Here is a 14,804-nt window from a genome sequence, read left to right on the forward strand (position 1 = left end):
TTTAGTGAACCAGAAGGTTGTTGTGACTGTACCTCTGGGATATGTGTAAGAGCAGAACAGATCCACTGATGACCCTTTCAAGGTACAGATACTCTGAGTGGTGTATGTAACACTCCAGCCATCCTGACCCAGCACCACTGAAACACAGTTAGACATCACAATGGTATCAGAATAAGGACACGGTATTTGGCTCACACTGAAGGTAGGGTTTGTCCACACTTTGTTGCCATATTGGAAACCACAGATAATCATCACTCAGTGAGGTGAGAAACACAACTTTTTAAAGTGAAGTGGAGATGCCTAACAGAACACAAGCAAATGTAATACACATGTCTGTAGATTGACAAACATATAAGTTATGAATGAGACCATACCTGTCACAGACCAGAGAAAGACCACCAACACACTTCCTGCTGTTCTCAAGGACATTGTTGCATCTCCCACCCTGCAGTCTTAGAAACATAAACAACAACAACTCACTCTATAGCTGGTGAATAACTCCACCTGATACATAGAAGTATAAACTGTAAATGGGGTACAGGGCCTCATTACTGAAAATGAACCAGGCTCATATTGTGTTGTGTTGTATTGTGCTATATAGTTGTCTATGTGAATACTGTCTGTCTGTAAGTCTACTGCACTGTGTATGTATGTAATGTGTGTGATGTGATGTGTTACATGTCTGTCTACGTCTGTCTACTTAAACTGACATGAATCAAAAAATAATAATAAAATAATAATTCTCAGAACACCAAATATAGGAGGATAAATGTTCAATCCTCTACGGCCCTTCAAGCTGTACAGCAGCCTAAGGACTGACCACCAGGTTCAATGATAGCACCTATCCTCAACCTGTGAGGCTAAACAGCCAGTGACTTTCACTCTCTCTTTCACACACACACACACACACACACACACACACACACACACACACACACACACACACACACACACACACACACACACACACACACACACACACACACACACACACACACACACACACACACACACACACACACACACACACACACACACACACACACACACACACACAAATTATACATTACCCTCAAGTATTTGACTTATGACTAAAAACAAATAACCAAAAACTATATTTCAAGATATTGTCAAGAGTAGTTCCAGAGTGAAGTGAAGAGGAGAGGTCTTGTACAGTGAGTCAACTGTCTGGTAGTGAGTGAAAACAAGTGTTGAAACCTTATAAAAGCAGTCAGAACACAAGTAGTGGATGCAGAACTGTCCTTCCTGTTTAGTAAAGACATTAACATCCACGACAACCAGACCAACACGCCAGAAAAGGGCTGTTACTGTAATAGAACAGAAATTGTGTAAAAGACAAGTCTGGGCATATATATATATATATATATATTTTTTTTTAATGTCAATTTTCACTGTGGTCTTTTATACTACATACAGAACCATGTAAACAATGTGTTGACAAAACTATTTATAACATTAACATTTTAATGACCTACCTTGCCCTCCTGAGTTCTGTATATACAGGTCAAAGTTCCATGATGTTATTCAATTAGAACACATTCAATTTAAACACCCATGACCATCACTCCTCATCAGCTGCATCAAAGTGGTACTGAAGGTTCCAGTGTTCTAGACTAGAGCTCCACCTACTGGCATCTCAACATTACTGCAGCCTCCAGACCTCATGATGTCCTCATTCAATTGGGAAGTAATGGGAATAAAATGAATGATGTTCCTGTCATTCCAGCCATTATAATGAGCCCATCCTCCTGTATACCAGCCTCCTCTGTTGTACAGTACTGGTAGAAGCTGTATCTAGGAGAGGAATGATTGAACATCACCACAGCCTGCTGTACTGACTGTGTGGTCTATTGTAGTCTGCTGCCCATACATATTGCCATTTAGTTATCAAAAGCAATGTACAGTCTGTGTGCATATATTTTTACCTATGGGGGGTCCAGGGAACCAAACCCATAACGTTGCAGGATGTTCTACCAACTGAGCTACAGAGGAACATATTCTGAATAGTCTAATGTGTATATATAGATTTCTGATATGATTCAGGAGGACTGTGAGAGGACAGACAGGAAAGGAGAACAGGGAAGTGACACTGAGTGTGTGCATCTAAACCAACAAAACCACAACCCACCATCACTGTCTCATGTTAATACTACTCCTAAATACAACCCACCATCACTGTGTCTCATGTTAACACTACTCCTAAACACAACCCACCATCACTGTGTCTCATGTTAATACTACTCCTAAACACAACCCACCATCACTGTGTCTCATGTTAATACTACTCCTAAACACAACCCACCATCACTGTGTCTCATGTTAATACTACTCCTAAACACAACCCACCATCACTGTGTCTCATGTTAATACTACTCCTAAACACAACCCACCATCACTGTGTCTCATGTTAATACTACTCCTAAACACAACCCACCATCACTGTGTCTCATGTTAATACTACTCCTAAACACAACCCACCATCACTGTGTCTCATGTTGATACTACTCCAAAACACAACCCAACAACACTGTCTCATGTTAATACAACTCCTAAACACAACCCACCATCACTGTGTCTCATGTTAATACTACTCCTAAACACAACCCACCATCACTGTGTTTCATGTTAATACTACTCCTAAACACAACCCACCATCACTGTGTCTCATGTTAATACTACTCCTAAACACAACCCACCATCACTGTGTTTCATGTTAATACTACTCCTAAACACAACCCACCATCATTGTCTCATGTTAATACTACTCCAAAACACAACCCACCATCACTGTCTCATGTGAATACTACTCCTAAACACAACCCACCATCTGTACTACTCCTAAACACAACCCACCATCACTGTGTCTCATGTTAATACTACTCCTAAACACAACCCACCATCACTGTGTCTCATGTTAATACTACTCCTAAACACAACCCACCATCACTGTGTCTCATGTTAATACTACTCCTATACACAACCCACCATCACTGTGTCTCATGTTAATACTACTCCTAAACACATCCCACCATCACTGTGTCTCATGTTAATACAACTCCTAAACACAACCCACCATCACTGTCTCATGTTAATACTACTCCTAAACACAACCAACCATCACTGTGTCTCATGTTGTTACTACTCCTAAACACAACCCACCATCACTGTGTCTCATGTTAATACTACTCCTAAACACAACCCACCATCACTGTGTCTCATGTTAATACTACTCCTAAACACAACCCACCATCACTGTGTCTCATGTTAATACTACTCCTAAACACAACCCACCATCACTGTCTCATGTTAATACTACTCCTAAACACAACCCACCATCACTGTCTCATGTTAATACTACTCCTAAACGCAACCCACCATCACTGTGTCTCATGTTAATACTACTCCTAAACACAACCCACCATCACTGTGTCTCATGTTAATACTACTCCTAAACACAACCCACCATCTGTACTACTCCTAAACACAACCCACCATCACTGTGTCTCATGTTAACACTACTCCTAAACACAACCCACCATCACTGTGTCTCATGTTAATACTACTCCTAAACACATCCCACCATCACTGTGTCTCATGTTAATACTACTCCTAAACACAACCCACCATCACTGTCTCATGTTAATACTACTCCTAAACACAACCCACCATCACTGTGTCTCATGTTAATACTACTCCTAAACACAACCCACCATCACTGTGTCTCATGTTAATACTACTCCTAAACACAACCCACCATCACTGTGTCTCATGTTAATACTAATCCTAAACACAACCCACCATCACTGTGTCTCATGTTAATACTACTCCTAAACACAACCCACCATCACTGTGTCTCATGTTAATACTACTCCTAAACACAACCCACCATCACTGTGTCTCATGTTAATACTACTCCTAAACACAACCCACCATCACTGTGTCTCATGTTAATACTACTCCTAAACACAACCCACCATCACTGTGTCTCATGTTAATACTACTCCTAAACAAATCCACCATCACTGTCTCATGTTAATACTACTCCTAAACACAACCCACCATCACTGTGTCTCATGTTAATACTACTCCCAAACACAACCCACAATCACTGTGTCTCATGTTAATACTACTCCTAAACACAACCCACCATCACTGTGTCTCATGTTAATACTACTCCTAAACAAATCCCACCATCACTGTGTCTCATGTTAATACTACTCCTAAACACAACCCACCATCACTGTGTCTCATGTTAATACTACTCCTAAACAAATCCCACCATCACTGTGTCTCATGTTAATACTACTCCTAAACACAACCCACCATCACTGTGTCTCATGTTAATACTACTCCTAAACACAACCCACCATCACTGTCTCATGTTAATATTACTCCTAAAGCTCTTTCGAAGCATACACCTAATCACTGTTACTCTCAGTCTTACTTTAGGTCATTTTCAAACAAGTCTCCACAACAATCTCTTGCTTTGAGAGTCCTTAAAATACCATGCTAAAGTATTATATGTGTAACCCCATGTACAATACTGTATCAGATTAATATACGCAGAAATACATCTACAGAGTATACTGTACATAACAGAAAAACAAAACATTCATTACAATAGCATTGCCATGCTCATAACAGGATACAGAAGTTCATGGATACAAACAAATGATAAAATAAACATATTTTAAGATATAGTCAAGTATACTTACAGAGTGAAGGGGAGATGTGTTGCAAGTTAGCTTACTGGAAGTCTATATAAATAGACAATGAGTGTGAGGTTGGAGGTTTGAAGTCTGTGGTTGACACAACTTTGAAGCAGTCAGGGACAATAGAGTTGAGTAGAGGGCGTACTTGCTTCAAAGCCTGTTTTAGCATGACTAAAGCCATTGAATACCCCATTTCAGTTGGTATGAAGACTGTTATTAAACTTATGGAAGTTGAAGATATTAACTACTTTAATATGGAAATAGCCCTCAATGGTGCTGCTCATTCTGTCACAGAAGACATCATGACAAAGATGTCAAGATGTATCTTCTATCCAACTCTATGTCAGGGACCAAGAAGCTTATGCAGAGAGGGCTTCCTTCAGCAGTCACACAGACAGTGTTCGAGAACATCAAAACTGATGTATCATGGGTAAATTGTGACTGACTGAATGATCTAAAAATAATATTGAGTAGTTATTCATCATGCAAGGTGATTTGTAGATCTCGACTCGCCTATAAAGTTGGCTACAATGTCGAACACTCCCACATTTACAAAAATCCCATTCAAGTCACGGGACTGATATTAAGATTTCACATATTAACATTCTCACATCATGTTCAAATCATCTGGAAGTGACTTTGTTGAGCTTCACAACACATTTTTTTTAAACTTTTGATTGATTTTGAAATGATGTGCGAGAAATACCTCTTATCAGTCACATGACGAATGGGATTTGTGCCACGAATGCTAAAACGTTAGCAAGTGGAAACAGTGTCAGGGGAAACTAAACCAAAGCAGGGACTGATGTCACACCATGTTCATAGACTGCTAAAAGGGAAGGGAAACCAATGTGTCATTTGGTAATTTGGTTGAACCTTCAAGATATGATAACAATATATTAGCAAGAGACTAGAGGTGTAAGGTCTGGCTTTGGTTTGGTGCCATAGCTCTTTAGTCCATGTTCTGTGGTGGTTCTCTTCAGTCCATGTTATGTGATGGTTCTCTTCAGTCCATGTTTTGTGATGGTTCTCTCAGTCCATGTTTTGTGATGGTTCTCTTCAGTCCATGTTTTGTGATGGTTCTCTTCAGTCCGTGTTTTGTGATGGTTCTCTCAGTCCATGTTTTGTGGTGGTTCTCTCAGTCCATGTTTTGTGGTGGTTCTCTTCAGTCCATGTTTTGTGGTGGTTCTCTCAGTCCATGTTTTGTGATGGTTCTCTCAGTCCATGTTTTGTGGTGGTTCTCTCAGTCCATGTTTTGTGGTGGTTCTCTCAGTCCATGTTTTGCGGTGCTTCTCTCAGTCCATGTTTTGTGGTGGTTCTCTCAGTCCATGTTTTGTGGTGGTTCTCTCAGTCCATGTTTTGTGATGGTTCTCTTCAGTCCATGTTTTGTGGTGGTTCTCTCAGTCCGTGTTTTGTGGTGGTTCTCTCAGTCTGTGTTTTGTGGTGATTCTCTTCAGTCCATGTTCTGTGGTGGTTCTCTTCAGTCCATGTTTTGTGATGGTTCTCTTCAGTCCATGTTTTGTGATGGTTCTCTTCAGTCCATGTTTTGTGATGGTTCTCTCAGTCCATGTTTTGTGGTGGTTCTCTCAGTCCATGTTTTGTGGTGGTTCTCTTCAGTTCGTGTTTTGTGGTGGTTCTCTTCAGTCCGTGTTTTGTGATGGTTCTCTCAGTCCATGTTTTGTGGTGGTTCTCTTCAGTCCGTGTTTTGTGATGGTTCTCTCAGTCCATGTTTTGTGGTGGTTCTCTTCAGTCCATGTTTTGTGGTGGTTCTCTTCAGTCCGTGTTTTGTGATGGTTCTCTCAGTCCATGTTTTGTGGTGGTTCTCTTCAGTCCATGTTTTGTGGTGGTTCTCTTCAGTCCGTGTTTTGTGATGGTTCTCTCAGTCCATGTTTTGTGGTGGTTCTCTCAGTCCGTGTTTTGTGGTGGTTCTCTCAGTCTGTGTTTTGTGGTGGTTCTCTCAGTCCATGTTTTGTGGTGGTTCTCTCAGTCCGTGTTTTGTGGTGGTTCTCTCAGTCCATGTTTTGTGATGGTTCTCTCAGTCCATGTTTTGTGGTGGTTCTCTCAGTCCATGTTTTGTGGTGGTTCTCTCAGTCCATGTTTTGTGGTGCTTCTCTCAGTCCATGTTTTGTGATGGTTCTCTCAGTCCATGTTTTGTGGTGGTTCTCTTCAGTCCGTGTTTTGTGATGGTTCTCTCAGTCCATGTTTTGTGGTGATTCTCTTCAGTCCATGTTCTGTGGTGGTTCTCTCAGTCCATGTTTTGTGGTGGTTCTCTTCAGTCCGTGTTTTGTGATGGTTCTCTCAGTCCATGTTTTGTGGTGGTTCTCTTCTCTCCAGGTTCTGTGGTGGTTCTCTTCCCTCCAGGTTCTGTGGTGGTTCTCTTCCCTGGATGGTCTGATACACGGAGTGCTGAGCATCTCTCTGAAGAGATGTGAACGTGTCAATGTGGGAGATTTTCACACTCCGAGAGAGAGAGACAGCGACAAAGGAAACACAGTATGAGCACTTTACACACTGCTCTATAGTATTCTCTCTCACTTCTACTTTCTGTGTTCATCTCTCTCCTCTGTGTCTGTCTTTCTCTCACTCACCCACTTACCCACTCACACAAACAAACACAAATACTATATACAAAATAAACACATTAATGAATATGTTATAACATACTTACTGCCAGAGTGTCTGGTCCTCATTTTCAGTGGTGTGTGTGTCCCAGTTAGGGTCAGGATGGACACTCTGTGGAGAGAGAGCTGTGTCAAGGTACAGGGAAAATAGTAGAAAGAGACTATTGTGACACAGTAAAAAATAAAAGCAGTAACTTATCAACAGGAAGTGTGTTGATAGAATGACCATCTGTAGAGCATCTATCCAGACTATCCAAATAAAGTGACTAAAAAACTATATCACTGTAAATCCCTTTATCACTTAGTATTCACTCTAATGCACAGATGGAAGAAATCCTGTTATACAGACAAATACAAACTGAACTAAAATGGAATTCAACAGTTTAACTATATTGAATGTAACTGTACCTGTGACAGTCAGAGTGACTCCAGGATCACCACTATATTTCCTTACGGTCTGATCTGTTATAAAGCTGAACTTGTACATAGCTGAGTCACTGTCTCTCAGATCTCTGATTGTCAGGGTGTGGCCATTCTTCTTGTTGCTACAGTACGTCACATGACCTGTGTAGTCTGGTTCATCACTCAGAGTCACAGGATTCCCCTCAGCATCATTTTAGTGAACCAGAAGGTTGTTGTGATTGTATAGCCTCTGGGATATGTGTAAGAGCAGGACATCTCCACTGTTGACCCCTTCAAGGTACAGATACTCTGAGTGATGCATGTCACACTCCTGCTATCCTGACCCAGTAACACTGAAACACAATCACACATTATAGTGATTATACATTACAGACCCATTTCCTCACACTAACAGCATTTGTCCACACTGTGTTGCCGTACTCTACTTGCTGAGTGTGAATGGAAACCACAGAAAGGACCTAAGTGTTACTCAGTGAGGTGTGAAAGACAACTATTCCAGAAAATAAGAAGCCCCTAACAGACGATGTCACTGAACACACAGAATAACATTAAGATAACATTACTAAAACATTATGAATGAGACCATACCTGCTACAGACCAGAGAAAGACCCCCAACACACTTCCTGCTGTTCTCAAGACCATTGTTGCATCTCCCACCCTGCAGTCTTAGAAACATAAACAACAACTCACTCTATAGCTGGTGAATAACTCCACCTGATACATTAAAAACAGTCCAGGGTCCATATTCACAAAGTGTCTGTCACGATCGTCGTATTGAGGAGACCAAAGTGCAGCGTGGTGTGAATGCATACTTTAATGAACGGACAAAAAAAAACACGTAGTACACTAAACAAACTAACAAGACGACCTCTAAAGAAACTGAGTGCTAACATGCAACATCACATAGACATCGATGATAACCCACAAAATACCCAAAGAAGATGGCTGCCTAAATATGGTTCCCAATCAGAGACAGCGATAAACAGCTGCCTCTAATTGAGAACCAATCTAGGCAACCATAGACACCTTGATAGTAAACAACCCCATAAACCTACAAAACCCCTAGACAGTACAAAAACACATACATCACCCAAGTCACACCCTGACCTAACCAAAATAACAAAGAAAACAAAGAATACTCAGGTCAGGGCGAGACAGTGTCAAAAATGTAAGTAAAAGTAAAATGATAGAGTGAGTCAACTTATCGTCGTAGCCGTGCATAGAAACAAGAAGTGTGATTTTAGTGACTGACACATTGTGAAAGTAGCCTAGTCAGGGATTTAAGACAATCACATGCATCAACAGCATGTCAGAAAGGGATGTACTGGATGTACTGCTAAAGACAGCATAGCTATTTACATTTCTTCATTTGAGGAGATGAGCCTACATGTTTTAAAGGGGCTAAATGCAGCCCATTTTCAACATAGTCTTTTCTTTAAATACAGATCCACAACAAAGTGTTGACTGTTCTATATGGTTTCTTAATGTGTTTCCTCACAAGATGTGACCCATCACTCCTCATCATCTCCATCAAAGTGCTACTGAAGGTTCCAGTGTTCTAGACTAGAGCTCCTCCTACTGGCATCTCAACATTACTGCAGCCTCCAGTCTCTCTTCATATGCCCCAATCATGTCCTCATCCACTTGGATCAATAACAAAATATCAAACTGGTAATAAGGTGCCTGAGACTGAGGTCCCGATTCCCAACCCTTTCCCAAGTGTGCAAGTTCACTCTTCCCGTCATGGATTTAAAAGTATGAGACTGGTGTGAACATTGGAGTTTCCATATTTGTTAGCTGAATCCATATCAGTGGAACAGGCAAAGCTGAAATCTTTGCCCTATACACATTCTATGTCTTTGCCAGGGGTCAGGGAAACGGACGAGGGATTCACATTTTCTCAACATTGATTTTCATCAATGTTGTGATTGACACTCAACTAGTGAATTCAGACAATCCGATCAGAGAGCGAAACATGCAAATCTACGATGCTCACAAGGTCTACTTCGGGGAAGAAGTGGGCGGAGTCATGTCTACTTCGGGGAAGAAGTGGGCGGAGTCATGTCTACTTCGGGGAAGACGTGGGTGGAGTCAGGTCTACTTCGGGGAAGAAGTGGGCGGAGTCAGGGGCGGATTCAAACAAAAGATGGCAGCATAAAGATACAAATGAAAATACACAAAATAAATTGTCAAATAACATTTAAAATGTAAAGAAATGTAGACAGAATAAACCAACCATGTAAAGATACTGTGTTATTAAGAGATGACGTTGGACTGGCATATGAATTCAGTGAACTAGATCTCTCAGCTGGCTTGTTAGCTACATGAAGCAGACGTTGTTCAGTGATACAGAAAGCTAGCTAGCCAGCTAGAAGTTAACTCTGTTACCTCTGACATTCAAGTGAAGTGACTTCCATAAACTGGCATTTGTGTGCATCACACAGCTGCTGTGGACAAAGTGGATTGTGAATTACAGCAGCATTTTTATGATTTGTTTACACTTCACACTTTAGTAATGTTGTGATAAAAGTAATAAGAATTATTGCATCAAGCAGAACTACTTCCTGAATTGTGAGGCAAAATTGTGCTATAACTGTCATAAAAACCTTAATAACCAAATTTACTTGCTGTAAAAAAAAAAAAATTAAGCTGGTAGCATGATACCCTAGAAAGACTCGCTGCCAATGTTGCTTTAACAAAGTACTGAGTAAAGGGTCTGTATACTTACGTAATGTGATACTTCCATTTTGCATTTTTAATCCATTTGCAAACCTTCCTAAAAAACAGTTTTTGCTTTGTCATTATGGGGTATTGTGTGTAGATTGATGAGGGGAAAAAAACTCTTTATTCAATTTTAGAATAAGGCTGTAACATAACAAAATGTGGAAGAAGTCAAGGGGTCTGAATACTTTCTGAATGCACTGTATATTACTAGATACTATTATAAACCAGGTAGTTTAGGTCCTGGATGCTGATTGGCTGAATAAGCATTTCATTTCACATACAGTATTTCAGACAATAGAACACTGGTATGACACCAAAATATTTGTTTACTTTCTATTTATGTTGGTAACCAGTTTATAATAGCAATACGCCCCTTGGGCTTGTAGTATATGGTCAATATACAATGGCTACGGGCTGTATCAAGGCACTCTGCGTTGTGCAGAACAACAGTCTTTAGTCGTGGTACAGTATATAGGCCAATATACCACACCCCCTCGGACCTTATTGCTTAATTATACCACTTAGTTATAACATACGGGTCCAGATATACAAGGTCTTCTTGGTTCTGGGTTTGTTGTTTTTAGTTCTTGGTTCTGGGTTTGTTGTTTTCAGTTCTTCTTGGTTCTGGGTTTGTTGTTTTTAGTTCTTGGTTCTGGGTTTGTTGTTTTCAGGTATTCTTGGTTCTGGGTTTGTTGTTTTCAGTTCTTGGTTCTGGGTTTGTCAGGTCTTCTTGGTTCTGGGTTTGTTGTTTTCAGTTCTTGGTTCTGGGTTTGTTGTGTTCAGGTCTTCTTGGTTCTGGGTTTGTTGTGTTCGGATCTTCTTGATTCAGGGTTTATTGACTGTACTGTAGAGAACAGAGGAGTCCTCAGCTGCTTGTGCTGCTGCGGGTCTGAAGAGAGAAACAAAAAGGAAACAAAGACAGCGTTCCAAATGGTGGCACCCTATAGGGTTCTGTCTAAAGTAGTGCACTAAATAGGGAATAGGGTGCCATTTGGAGCAGAATAACAGTTCCTCAAAACCATCATCACGTCAATCCCTCATTATAGGCATGTCATAGTAATTGTCCTGAGATGTCCATTGTTGGCTTCATAGTTTGTCTTCATAGTTTTCACTAAGGGTCAACTGTTTTGCTTATTGATGACATCACCTACAATAAACTGCAGCATATGAATGACCCTAATACAGAATATGCTCACCAGGTGGCAGCACTGGGGAGGTTGAAGTGCACAGCAGCGTATTGGACATCCTCATCCTCTTTCTGGGGCTGAGGCACTTGGACGGTGGAGTACAGAGGCACTTCCTGGTTTTTGGAGCGAGAGAAGTGGACGCTGGCGTAGTGAACATCATCCTGGTCGTCTGTGGCTGCTGTCTGTGCTGCAGTAGAGGTCATGGCCACGCTTGAGATGTTGTCATACACTGGACTAGAGTCTCCCTGATGGAGAGAGAGGACAGACAACATGAGGAGTGGAAATGTTCCACAAAGAATACACAGTCATCACAGTCTCCTTCTGATTCCAACAGACTCACCTGTCCAACGTCTGCTGTGTCTCTTGTGTTGGTGGGTTTGGAGGCCTTCTTCCTGTTTTGCACATTAATTATGAATAAATACATTAATAAATTAATGAAGTTAACAACAATTTAGATTGCTACATTTAAATAATGAACAACATGATACTATGCATTTTAACTCACCTGAACCACATGAGTCCAGAGAGACAGAGGATGAGAACCAGAACAACCACTATGATTCCTACAGCTGCAGTCAGAACTGAGGTTTGTTTCCCTATAATGAAATATGGATGATATGAGTACATGGCATTATATAATAAACTAAAAATAAACTATAATACAGGACAGTAATGCAATACTTGTTAAGGGATCTTATAACCCAATGTATAGTTATAACCTAAGGTGTAATAAGCCAAAACATCATGATTAATATTAGCTTGTAACTTGTAGTTTTGTATTGAAGATGAAACTTTACCTGCTACAATGATCATCAGAGTTGTAGAGTTCATAGATCCTATAATATTCTCAGCCTCACAGTAATATTCTCCTCTGTCCTCAGAGATGATGTTAGTGATGCTGTAACTCTGTCCTGATGATTTTGGTGAGGTTACGTTCTTCTTGTACCAGGTGTATTTGTCCACAGGTGGGTTGGATTCACTGATGCAGGTCAGAGTCACTGAACTGCCCTCCACTATTTCACCAGAGGGACTGACTGACACTGAGGTGTTCCATGGAGCATCTAGTAAAGGAGAATATGTCAGAGGGTCAGGATTGTAGTATACTACCTCAAATGACATCATGTCAAAAATAAATCATATCTAAAGTCAGAGAACTATCTAAAACTATCACTTACTAAAACTATCACTCACTTATCTAAAACTATCACTTACACAAAACATGAACAATAATAATAAACTTTAGGACTTTAGTGTATACTAAACTATTCTTCAAGTGTCTGAGGTACTGAACATTCTAACTATAGACATGCATACATCTATGACATTGTCTGTAATTTCTATGTAATGATGAATATGTATAGATAAATCAGTAATACTCTTCTCATTGATATAACGTTTTTGATGCTTTCTAAGTAGAATAGTAGTTTAATTTATACTTACACACTGCAGAAGAGTGGAGGTCCTCATGGTGTTCTACAGTACAGGAGTAACTGTCCACAGAATGACCCAACACTACTAGGGTATTACTAGAGTGTTGTTGGGAAGTGGGCTCATCTAGACGTTGTCCGTTCTTGTACCAGATGTAGGTGGGGTTGTCAGTCAGAGTACAGGTGGTGATACAGGTCAGTGTCTTCTGTCCCTCTGCAGCAGGAGTCACCTTCACCTGCAGACCTGAAACAATATGTATAAAACCACATACACCACTGTGTTAACAGGATGGTTAATATATTTCTCCTGAAATTCAATGATTTAAAGTTGTATCATACAGGGTAGTATTACCTGTGACAGACAGAGTTGTTCCTGGGAAACTATGACCCCATTCAAAGTTGTCTGTTTTAAAAGTGAAGCGATACTCAGCTGAGTCCTCCTCTCTCAGATCTGTGATTCTCAGGTAGGAGGGACTTCTGTATGTTCCAGTGTACTCCACACGACCTGCATACCCTGGGTCTGTGGTTAGGTCTTCAGGGGTCGACTTATCACTTCTAAACCAGAATGATGATGTGGTGGAATAATAACCAACATAAGTACAGGAAATGTCCACTGTTGACTCCTTCAAGACACAGATTCTCCTCTTGGTGTAAGTCACTCTGTTGCATCTCTGACCCTGAACACCTGAAACACAGTGACATAACAAGAGGTCAACTAGATTATATTCTCAGTTCTTTCTAGAAATGCTAAAAGTTCTCAAGTTTTCAAAGTGAAACCAACACACAGAGAGGTTAAACAGTATTGTTAATAAAGAAACACTCACACACTGCAGGAGAGAGGAGATCCTCATGAACTTTTACAGCACAGGAGTAGCTGTCTTCATAGTTACTGGAGACTGGGTCTTTGTACTGGGGGGAGGTGCTCTCATCTAGATGTTGTCCGTTCTTGTACCAGATATAGATGGGGTTGGGGTTACTCAGAGTACAGGTGGTGATACAGGACAGTGTCTTTGACTCTGAACTCCATTTAGGAGTCACCTCCACCTGGGAACCTGAATTAAAGGAGAGCAATAAAGAGTATATGGTTCAGAATTGGTTTGAGTTAATTATTAGCATCATGACTCTTCAAAACGTTATAATGTGCTATGTTACCTGTGACAGTCAGAGTTGTTCCAGGGAAGCTGTACCCCCATCTTGCCTCATCAGATGTAAATCTGAACTTGTACTCAGTTGAGTCACTCTCTCTCAGGTCTGTGATTCTCAGGGTGGAGTCCTTTTCTGTTTGTCGATGATATTCCACACGATCTGCATACTCTGGGTTCAGGCTCAGGTCTGTAGTGACACCAGACTCCCATTTGCTGAACCAGGACACTTCTGTAACGTTATGCCAACTGGGATGTGTGTAAAAGCAGGATATGTCCACTGTTGACCCTTTCAAAGCACAGATACTCTGATGGGTGTAAGTCACATTCATACAGCTCTCACCCACAACACCTGAAACAAAATGGAACTGATCAATTCCTGAAACCATAATGAGACTCAATGTTATAGATGTGTTGGACAGGTTCATTTTGAATAATAAACAATATATATATTGACATAGATCTATAAAACTGTTTATCATTCCAATATATCTAGTTAAGAATATTGACAGAGAAAGTAAAACCATTCTTATTTGTTCCAAATGA

The 14,804-nt window shown here is 40.5% G+C and overlaps 1 protein-coding gene and 1 long non-coding RNA gene across 2 annotated transcripts; both read right to left on the reverse strand.

Annotated features, from left to right (window-relative positions):
• Positions 1–4,590: 4,590 nt before the first annotated feature.
• Positions 4,591–9,005, reverse strand: LOC149978728 (uncharacterized). Its single transcript, XR_016485710.1, has 4 exons — positions 8,366–9,005; positions 7,763–8,109; positions 7,398–7,466; positions 4,591–7,191 (listed from the first exon to the last, which is right to left on the reverse strand). It is a non-coding gene; the product is annotated as an uncharacterized LOC149978728 (long non-coding RNA).
• Positions 9,006–9,701: 696 nt separating this feature from the next.
• On the reverse strand, positions 9,702–14,640 carry LOC149978729 (sialic acid-binding Ig-like lectin 7). The gene is made up of 8 exons (XM_090195513.1): positions 14,269–14,640; positions 13,948–14,168; positions 13,718–13,739; positions 12,487–12,750; positions 12,195–12,285; positions 12,030–12,081; positions 11,699–11,934; positions 9,702–11,391 (listed from the first exon to the last, which is right to left on the reverse strand). Coding segments are annotated over exons 1-8 (1,209 nt in total). The 5' UTR covers positions 14,591–14,640; the 3' UTR covers positions 9,702–11,390.
• Positions 14,641–14,804: the final 164 nt, after the last annotated feature.

Source organism: Oncorhynchus mykiss, chromosome 13, assembly GCF_057628025.1.
Source record: "Oncorhynchus mykiss isolate SJ-2025 chromosome 13, ASM5762802v1, whole genome shotgun sequence".
NCBI lineage: Eukaryota > Metazoa > Chordata > Actinopteri > Salmoniformes > Salmonidae > Oncorhynchus > Oncorhynchus mykiss.

Coding starts and splice junctions, on each gene's coding strand:
- LOC149978729 (XM_090195513.1), bottom strand. CDS start 14,590: ATGAATGTGACTTACACCCATCAGAGTATCTGTGCTTTGAAAGGGTCA. Junction 14,169..14,268: donor AACAACTCTGACTGTCACAG/GTAACATAGCAC, acceptor CCTTTAATTCAG/GTTCCCAGGTGGAGGTGACT. Junction 12,082..12,194: donor TCTGGACTCATGTGGTTCAG/GTGAGTTAAAAT, acceptor TGTGCAAAACAG/GAAGAAGGCCTCCAAACCCA.